Raw genomic sequence first — 9,569 nt, 5'->3', positions numbered from 1 at the left:
GTTTGCGAATTAAAAATTTTGGTTTGCGAACTCGGGATGTTTAAAAGCCTCAGGAACAACTCAAAAGTGCTGGCGAATTAATAAATACGTAGATCAATAAGAGCAACTAAAAAGTTCCATGAACACCCCAAAAGTGCATAGTTCGCAAGCTATTTTATCAAGCAAATTCATAAAAATGGAAACTGCATAGTTCGCAAACTAGAAAATAAGTTTGTAATGCACTTTGGGTTCAGCAGCATTAAGTTTTTGCATAGTTGGCGAACTAAAAAAATAAGTTTGTGAACATTATTAATACAACTTGATGTTTTTAAGATCTTTTTTTCCAAACATAGTTTGTTAAACAATAAGAATTATCCTCAAATGGGTTGTTCTTGGTTGAACAATAAATGTGATAATCCAATGAACATTTCATGCTTGTGCTCATGTTTCAAGATTAAGCAAGTTAGAACTCGAAATTTCTTCTTCATCATCAAATACAAAAGTCATCGATCTTGTTTGTTCTTCAAACCTGTGTGGTTGTATATTTAAGAACAACAAAAAAATTCTCAAGCTTAATGTTACTGTCTATGCACACTTTGAAGAGCTTTCAAAGATTCGAAATATATTTTTCATTACTTTTATGTACAGAACTAAACATATATACCCCAAGAAACTACAAGTGAACGATCAAGAGATGAGAACTTTATTTCCTTTTCTCTCACATCATAAGTATATGCGAACCAAAAAATTTAGTAGAACCAAAAAACTCCCCAAGATGATAATTGCAACTTTATTTTGCTGTTTTCGAAGGATCAGCCTTGGCCGTGCCAAAATCTTGATTGAAGTCATCAATCAGGTCATCATAGAGGGAAAGATCAGAGTCATCGAAGTTTGGTAAAATATCTAGTTCACTGAGGTTACAATTACTGAGGTCTAGATATATTGTACCATCGAGACAAAATAAATCTCCCTCCACTGCTAAAGTGTTTGAGGATGTCGATGGTTCATGAAATCCTATTCCCTGTTGTCTCAACATATCCTCGGATATTAGAAGCCTTTGATCTTCTACCTCCGCATGGGGGCTTTCATGTTCTCTCTCTAGACCTGTTCGAGATTCTTTCTCTTCCTTGTTCGGTTCTCCTTCTAGAGTTGGTCTTTGGGCCTTCTGGAAGGAAATGTACTATCTCACACAAAAAATGTATACCGTGAGAAGGACTATCGCAAATGCAAATTCATACCACAACACTTCCACTGAACTTATACTATTTGTGTTGGATTAATTTCAAAACAATGTCTAACACGGATAATGTTAGTAAAGACAAATACTCCTCATGGAAAACTCAATATCTCAAAGCTAATCCAGTGAACATCATTAATCGAACAAGATTTTATATATGCAGCAAACTCGTATAGTTCCACATGCTAACTTAAAATGAAAGTATGCATAACAATGCAATACAAAATGTTGTGATCAATGTTCGTGTGTCATCTAATGCCTATTCTAATGGTACAGATGGGTTTGGGCTTCATTATTTTGTCAATCCTAGGTGGAATGAATGGGAAGTGCCATGGTGGTTCTGGCTAAAACTGCAAAATGCAGGACATGAAACAGAAAATCTGTTCCGATTCCTTTGGCTTTGGCTGTTACTAATAGAAGCCAAACCCTATTAACAAACTCCCAGAGGTGTACCCATATCCAAACAGTGTGCTCACATAGTTTGTGCCAAGTGTATACTATTAGGTTGTAAGTTGTTGCACTAGCATCCAGCTGAGATGCAGTGCACGTGCATCACCATTCAATGTACTGCCATACCAGAAAAAATAGACAAATCCAACTGCCAAGAAAAATTACCACAAAACGTGTCAAGTAACTTTAAGTTTTTCATGTCTTTTTCCTACCACCTTTTGTTTTCTCCTTATTTAGCTGGTACTTCCGTAATTATGATGAAATTTTGAGAATTCAAGTCAGTTTCTATAAAATTTGGATTTCAAAAAATATAACCGTTGTTTTCTACTGGCATTTTTGTTTTTAATAGAGAGAGAACTCACAAGCTGTTTGTTCTCGTCTTGATAGAGAATTACAAAATCTCCACATTTGAGCTCATTCTGCTTTACATATTCCCCTGTATAGAAAGAGAGACCAAAATTAGTAACTAAACAACAGTCTTCAACGACATTTTTCAAAGATTATGAAGTGGGTTTTACCTGTATTTTCCAATACATACATTCTGCTCTTGTTATTAGGCCAAAACCTAGATTGAGTAAGCACAAAAACAAACTTGCTTATAATGAACAAGAAATAAAATTTATTAACCTACACATGGAGGTACTAAGAAAAATTAAACATTGGAGTGATATAACCCACCTATATCTCATGAACCACACTTTTGGAGAAAGTACCTCCCTAACTGCTATTTGGATGCCCTCCTTCACTGTGAGGCTTGGTAGATGTGCCTCTGAATCTTTCTGATTATCCACAATTTTCATACAAAAAAAAAGTGTCATGAAAAAGAAAACATGCTTAAGATATAAAAACAGGATATACATATGTTAATTAACTATTCAAATTCCTTTTGAGGGGGATGTCTCAGTTACACTAGATAGTGAAGCCCATATTTAAAAAAGTTGCTTTCTACAAGGACTGGAAACAACAGGAGGGAGATGAATTCAGTTATTGGCCAGTCTAAGCTACAGCTTTGCAGAGAAGTAAGTCAGAATGAAAAAAATAATATAGGGTTCTTCTCTATCTCTCTAAAAATGAGAGACAAACCCAGAAAGACAAATGAAGAAAAGGCCAAGGGGAAAATCTCACCTTTGGCAGGACAATCCTTCCTAGAGAGTTAACATCACTGTTTTTCAACTCCTTCTGCAGTATGAACTTCAATCTCTGCACAATTAAAAATTTCAAGAACTACTATGTTACCAAATAAAAAGCAGCAATAAACTGTTTCATTATGCATGCATAAAAGCATGAAAGAATTTCAAAATTCAAATAACAATAACTAGAAACTGAGAAACTCGATTGGAAGTTTAATTTGAACCCACTTTGTTATCAGGAGTCATTAATGTATACACATCTGCATTGTCTTGGTTAGTTGGAGTAGAGGACAATGGTTGTTTTCTACTAGAAGATAGACTAATTGCTGAAGTAGTATTAGTACTAGTAGCAGCATTAGTATCACTTAACAAACCAAGTCTAGCAGAAATCAAACTTCTTTGTCTAACCATTTTTCTCTTGATTCTTGCTGCTTTTGTTACTGAAGGTCCCCATCTTCTTGGTCTTTGAATTCTGCATGAAGAATCCACAAATCTATGTCTAGTAGCAATGATTTGTCTCTGTGAATGAAACCCACGATGGAAAAACCCCATTGATGAAGTGGGCAGTAGTCCATTTTGATCAATTGAAGGAAATAAAGATGGGTTTACAAACTCAGAACAATGTACATTCGGGTAATACTGAGATTGATCAATCTGGGGTTGTCTAAAATAGTTATAAGAAATTGCTGCACAATTCTGGTTTGAAATATAAGAAGTTGATGCACAACTCTGATTTGAAATATAAGAAAATTGTGGCACACCCACTTGGGGTTTATAATGACCTTCCTTAATTGTTCTCAGATAGTCTCCATCTCCTTGATGATCATGAGATTCTTCTCCGTATACATTTCTAGGATCCATAAGACGATGAAATGATTAGGAGAAGATTGTTTGTTTTGATTAAAGATAAAAGAGGAGGGCAAGTAAAAAAATAAGGAGGTTGGGTTGGTTGGTGGTCTAGCCTGTACTGTAGCGGTGAAAAAATGTATTGGAGGTGGTGATGGGTTTTGATGATGGAGTAAAAATGGCGGCCAGCGAACAAGGGACAAGTGGAGAGAAGAGAAGAAAAACGCGTCAAGAAATGCAGAGGGTTTGTTGAAGAAGAGGAAGAAGGTTTGTTTCTCCATTAGAGGAGAGAGAGGGAGAAAGGGCGTCTCGACGGGGTGGAATGTGTGACAGATGGTGTGGCAGAGATGGTGTTGGGATAACCATTAGACCATTCGGAGAAGAGATGCTTGAAACTTGGCACTCCATTTGTCTCTCTACACTAGTCTACTCTGGTTTTAAATGTTTGAAGTTCAATGATGAAGTCATGAAACGAGCTTTAGCACTAAACACCATGTCTTTTTCATGTATCTATGTATTCATGATGGTATTTATTCATATATGCACTATGAGCCAAAGAAAGAACAGAGAGGATATAAATATGATGCAATACATGGTAAGCATGCTTATCTTACATGGTATCTCTTAACTCTGCAATTCTGTTTTGGAATTATTGGAAAAATACAATTTACAGACCCATCATTATGAAATTTGAAAATCCAATAAACATCTGTTGATATGCATTAATTTTGAAATGAAAATAGCACTAACATCTTGCAAAATCGATATTATATTTTAAAATTTCCAATTAAGAAAAACTTGCATTTTTAACTTAACTTTTTCAAAATATCATATATATGCAAATCTGAAAGAAAATATATGCAGGCACAATTTATACTGTATGTATAAAAAAAACAAAAGAGTCTGCAAAATATACAGATACAAACTGCTAATCTAACACTCATTTGCATCATCTATCATCTAAACCAAATAGGGAAGAAAAAAAAAGTTTAATTAATTCATCAACTTCCAAACTTTCTACCCAATTTAGTACACAAATTGATTTAGAAACTATAAACCCTTCACCTCAATGACACCATTAATAACCATGTACCAATGCAGCGAGTATTTAAGTACCTCAAAGTTCTGCAAGAACTAGAGCAATTCTCAGAAGCAAATCTCAAGCAGTATTAAGCTCCAAAGCAGAAGGAGATGGATGGACAGTTTGTCGTTTAAAAACCTATTTGAAGTTCTAAAGGACCAACTCCACATGATAACTCAGCAACAGGGATTTTATGGGTTTCTAAACTGGGATCAAACCTGTGACCTTAACACCAAGGTTGTGATGAAGAACATATATCAATTCAAGCTACAAAAATAATGGAAGAAAAGGGGAGATGATAGTGTCTATTACAAGCTTTCAGATATTACGCTGAACTTATAACCCGAGAAAAATAGGAAGTTCCTGGCACGTACTGATAAACGGAGATATTAAGTAGCCTAACACTTGCCAATTTGCATGCTTCGTCTTAACCGCCACAAGCGTAATGACAAACTCCTCAGAAGCTGCAATTTTTTTTAATAAATATATACTCCATAAGATGCCATAATCTCCTAATGAGTTTTATTCCTCACCTCATTTCTTCCGCGTGTAGGTTTAATGAATTAATGCAGGAACTTAATCATCCCTACAGTGAACAGGTTTTCCTAAATCAAAATGCACCATATGAAAAAGATCAAACTCCTCTAAGCACTTATCTTCATGTGTGAGGCATATCATTCGGCAGATTACCAAACAGATCATTCGACTTTAATTTCAGAAGCATCAGGTCTTCATAACATAATCTCATTTTGATCGAATAACACCTAACCTTACTGCTCTGATTAAGCAAATATAATGATAAACTGCTGAAGCTCATTCCGACAATTGCTGCTATTAGAGAAATATAACAAAAGATGTCTGCTAACTATATTTCTTAAGCACTTCAAGATGACTCATTGTTTCAACCCATAAAAGTGGACCTTTTAGCCTATTTGAGTGTGCTAATTCTAATCTACCCCCCATTCTTGTAACAATATTTATAAAACAATGAGTGCTAGCACAGACATAGAAAAAGCATAGAGAGGTCAAATTGATCTGTAGCAAACAATTAGTTTATTGAAAGTGCCGTTATAGGAACGAGCAGAGGGTTATTATTCATCCTGAATAGATTAACCACTCAGATACAGGATTAATAAATAGATGCACTAGCTATTGATAGTTTCTAACTTGCAAACAGTTCAAAGTCTAGACGAAGATTTGACTAATTCCTGTTGTTTACCATAAGTGTATACACCAATACCTCTTTTGCGTCCAAGTCGTCCAGCATCAACATACTGCACAAGAAGCGGGCATGGTCTGTACTTGCTATCCCCTAAGCCAACATGGAGTACCTTTATTATAGATAAACAAACATCCAATCCAATGAAATCTGCAAGTTCTAAAGGACCCATTGGCTGGTTTGTACCCAGTTTCATTCCGGTATCAATATCTTCTCTCGTAGCCACCCCTGTGTAGAGGGTAAAAAAGGCTTCATTTATCATTGGTATGAGTATCCTATTCACAATGAAGCCTGGATAATCTTGAGAGCATACAATTATTTTCCCAAACCTGCAGGTTTTGGTTTAATGTTATTAGTTGCCTCAAGGAAGAGATGTTATCATGAAGATTAGCACGATGGAGAAAAATACACACTGTATTTCAGAAAGTTGGTTTAGGGAAAAACTAACCTCTCTGCCATGGTTTTTACGGTCATAAAGGTCTCATTAGACGTATCTGCGCCTCTTACAATCTCAACCAATTTCATAATAGGAGGGGGGTTCATAAAATGCATACCTATGACCTGGTAAAATAAAAAGCAAGGTTTAGCTTCTACTTTTGAAGGCACTTGTAGTGTAATCTTTGATGTACAACAGACACGCCGCCAGTGTTGGTGTTTGCATAACGACCTTGAGATTTCGAGTGCCAATTTTAAAATTCCATTACGTTGACATGTAGACTAGGTATATCAAATAAAACTTTTAAATTTGGATAACAAAATAAAGAGTAACAAGTACTCTAGGGAAGAGTAAAGACCTGGCAGGGTCGGCTAGTTGCAGATGCTATACGAGTAATGGATATTGAACTTGTATTAGAAGCCAAAATTGCAGAAGGTTTTGCAATCCTATCTAGTTCAGAAAAAAGTTTCTTCTTTACATCTTCAGATTCTACAATGGCTTCAATAATAACATCAGCTGACTGGAGATCTTCCAAATTCGACGTACATTTGAGATTCTTAAGAGCATTAGTAGCTACTTCCTGCGAAACCAAATTTTAAGGAACCAATAAAATATCATATCACTAGCATAAAACAGAGAAGTAGAAAAACTACTCATCTCCAAACATGATCCAAATGATATAGCTAGACTGCACAATAAAGCTGGTATAATTATGGGACTTTCAAGGACTAGGGCATGGGGATGCCCTTGAGCATATTACTTATGTTGGATCCAGTGAATAAGTGGTGATAATAGATGGTTTGATCTTGATCTACATGCCAAAGAAGATCATTCTCGGAAACAAGCCAAGTGAAGTGTATAAATTAAATAGTTATACACATAGTGGAACATGACGGGAACAGCTTTGATGAGCAATCAATGCAATTAGTAACTTGCCATGTTTCCATGAACCTCAGCAGGGATATGCAGGTACAGTCAAAATTATACTTGAAAAGACAGATTAATACCACAAGTATAACCGTGTAAGAAATATGTAAATAAACAGAAACAATCGTAATGAATTCCAAATACAGAAATTTACTAGGGATCATAAAATCCTTTTGAGCGTTGAATCAACTCCATTACCATGATTACAAAAGAAAGAAAAACAGGCATAAGTTCCTCATAAAAAGTATGAATTCAGCATAATCCAAGGAAACTAAGAAATGAAAAATTAAATATCCACCAAGTTAAAAAACATTGAAGAAAAATATACCCGAGAGATTTGTCCCTTGGAAACGAATCGTTGTACTGAGTTGGTGATTGATTGGGTTGCTCTTTTAAGTGCTTCTGAGTCTAAATCAACAAGCCAAACACCGATTCCAGCAACTGCAGCAAGCTGAGCTATTCCTGAACCCATCTGCCCTCCACCAATTACTCCAACAGATTTTACATCCGCCATCTTCGTTTACCAATTATGGAGTTCTGACTTAATTCGCAGCGACAAGTATGTGTACTCCTTTTTTAGGTAAATCAGGTAAAGATTTCGTTGCTGGAAAGAATTTCGATTTGAAGAAAACCTTGGGAATTGAATTGGGAGAATTTAATATTGGGACCAACATTTAGTGGATGTACCGGATAAGCCAGAAAAAAAAAATGAAGATTGAATTTGCCTTCAAATGGCAAATGGTGTTTGGATTACGTTTACTGAAACGTGTCTCAATACGACATACTTTTTGTTTTTTTTTTTGTAGGAATTACCCATAGGTATTAATATAGTGATACTAATTAGTGGCAGGTCCACCCACTAAAACCCAGTAACCGGAGGTCCATAATTAAAAGAAAACATAAAAATGGACCCAATTTTTTAAGCCCAGGTCCTGTACACGTGCGGAACCTATTAAGTAGATATTTAGATTTCCCGAAATAGCCTTCTACTATAACACAAATATAATCTAGGTTTTTTCATTTTTTTTTCCATGCTCAGATCCGTTTTTCTCTCTCCCTCTCATCTTCTCTGCTACTGCCTCTTACAAAATCTTCTCTCCAATTCATTTTTTTATGAAGATTGCTTACGAAGATCTTTCGTGGTTTCCAGGTAATCTTCTCTCTTATTATGCGTACGTAATCTTCTCTCCATTTTTTTTTGTTTCTCAACTGAAACATGAAGATCTGATCGAGTTCGTGACGTTTTCATCTTCGTATAATGGATGCTTGATTGTTCTTTTAGGATTTTTAATATCTAATCGTTTTATGAATGATTGATTGCTTATTTTATTTTTATGAAAATATTTCAGATCTAGATGAATAATCACGTTTTTTGTTCATTTCTTCAGTAGATTTGGTTATATCAGTTTCATCTTGTTGGTTTTAGATTTGTTTGAGTTTGTTTTTGTGTATGAATCGACAGTACATATCTGCAGTACTGACAAAAACCTAGATTTACAAAGTTTTTTTATTTGATTCAGAATTACATATACAAAATATATAAATAAAAGTGTTTCAATTCTGTTTTTGCATAGATTCGTTAGTTGTTTTTGACATACAACTGTTTTTAGATTATGAATCAGCAGTACATATATGTCATACTGAAAAATACTGCTTTGATTTTGTTAGTTTTTTATAGTATTATCACTTTTTTTTGTCTGATCCAGAAGTATATATATGAAATACTGAAATAAAAGTGTTCAGATTCTGATTTTTCATATATAGATTCATTACTGCTTTGGTTTGTTATTGTTTTTTTATAGAATTTTATCACTTTTGTTGTTTAATCCAGGAGTACATATATGGAATACTGAGATAAAAGCTTTTTTCAGAAGTACATATACGCCACACTGGAAAATATTGCTTTTGATTTTACCACTTTTCAGAAGTACATATATGGCATACTGAAAAATACAGCAGTACATAGATGGCGTACTGAAAATTTTGTTAATTTTTACGGTTTTGTTGCCTTTTTTTTGTTTTATCCAGAAGTACGTATATGGAATACTGAAATACAAGAGTTTCAGAAGTACACATATTGCATACTGAAAAATAATGCAGTACATATATGGCATGTCGAAGAATATTGATTTGATTTGATTTTTTTATTTATTTTATAGTTTTATTACTTTTTTTGTTTGATCCAGAAGTACATATATGGAATACTGAAATAAAAGTGTGCAATTCTGTTTTTCACATATTCATTACTTATTTTTGACAGGAAA

At 34.6% G+C, this 9,569-nt stretch overlaps 2 protein-coding genes across 3 annotated transcripts; both read right to left on the bottom strand.

Annotated features, from left to right (window-relative positions):
• Window positions 1-654: 654 nt before the first annotated feature.
• LOC113285672 (B3 domain-containing transcription factor LEC2) lies at window positions 655-3,465 on the bottom strand. Of its 2 annotated transcripts, none has more exons than XM_026534467.1 (6): window positions 3,025-3,465; window positions 2,792-2,866; window positions 2,345-2,445; window positions 2,185-2,231; window positions 2,029-2,102; window positions 655-1,159 (listed from the first exon to the last, which is right to left on the bottom strand). In XM_026534467.1, the coding sequence occupies exons 1-6, from the start codon at window positions 3,346-3,348 to the stop codon at window positions 770-772; spliced, it is 1,011 nt and encodes a 336-aa protein (XP_026390252.1). In that variant the 5' UTR covers window positions 3,349-3,465; the 3' UTR covers window positions 655-769. The 2 variants fall into 2 exon arrangements, with proteins under 2 accessions (XP_026390252.1, XP_026390253.1); XM_026534468.1 differs by having other exon boundaries at window positions 3,205-3,465.
• Window positions 3,466-5,729: 2,264 nt separating this feature from the next.
• Window positions 5,730-8,044, bottom strand: LOC113287595 (3-hydroxybutyryl-CoA dehydrogenase-like). The gene is made up of 4 exons (XM_026536385.1): window positions 7,634-8,044; window positions 6,737-6,958; window positions 6,391-6,503; window positions 5,730-6,271 (listed from the first exon to the last, which is right to left on the bottom strand). The coding sequence occupies exons 1-4, from the start codon at window positions 7,817-7,819 to the stop codon at window positions 5,902-5,904; spliced, it is 891 nt and encodes a 296-aa protein (XP_026392170.1). The 5' UTR covers window positions 7,820-8,044; the 3' UTR covers window positions 5,730-5,901.
• Between the last annotated feature and the right edge of the window lie 1,525 nt (window positions 8,045-9,569).

The sequence above is a fragment of the Papaver somniferum genome, chromosome 6, assembly GCF_003573695.1.
Source record: "Papaver somniferum cultivar HN1 chromosome 6, ASM357369v1, whole genome shotgun sequence".
NCBI lineage: Eukaryota > Viridiplantae > Streptophyta > Magnoliopsida > Ranunculales > Papaveraceae > Papaver > Papaver somniferum.
This window is presented reverse-complemented; position numbering and strand designations above follow the sequence as displayed.

Bases quoted from the DNA above. Each gene is read 5' to 3' on its own strand.
- LOC113285672 (XM_026534467.1), bottom strand. From the start codon at position 3,348: ATGGGGTTTTTCCATCGTGGGTTTCATTCACAGAGACAAATCATTGCT. The intron at 2,446-2,791 runs GTGAGATTTTCC...GTGGATAATCAG, and splicing joins GAAGGATTGTCCTGCCAAAG to AAAGATTCAGAGGCACATCT. The intron at 2,103-2,184 runs GTAAAACCCACT...CTTTCTATACAG, and splicing joins GTATGTATTGGAAAATACAG to GGGAATATGTAAAGCAGAAT.
- LOC113287595 (XM_026536385.1), bottom strand. From the start codon at position 7,819: ATGGCGGATGTAAAATCTGTTGGAGTAATTGGTGGAGGGCAGATGGGT. The intron at 6,504-6,736 runs GTCTTTACTCTT...TTATTTTACCAG, and splicing joins CAACTAGCCGACCCTGCCAG to GTCATAGGTATGCATTTTAT. The intron at 6,272-6,390 runs GTTAGTTTTTCC...CAAAACCTGCAG, and splicing joins GTAAAAACCATGGCAGAGAG to GTTTGGGAAAATAATTGTAT.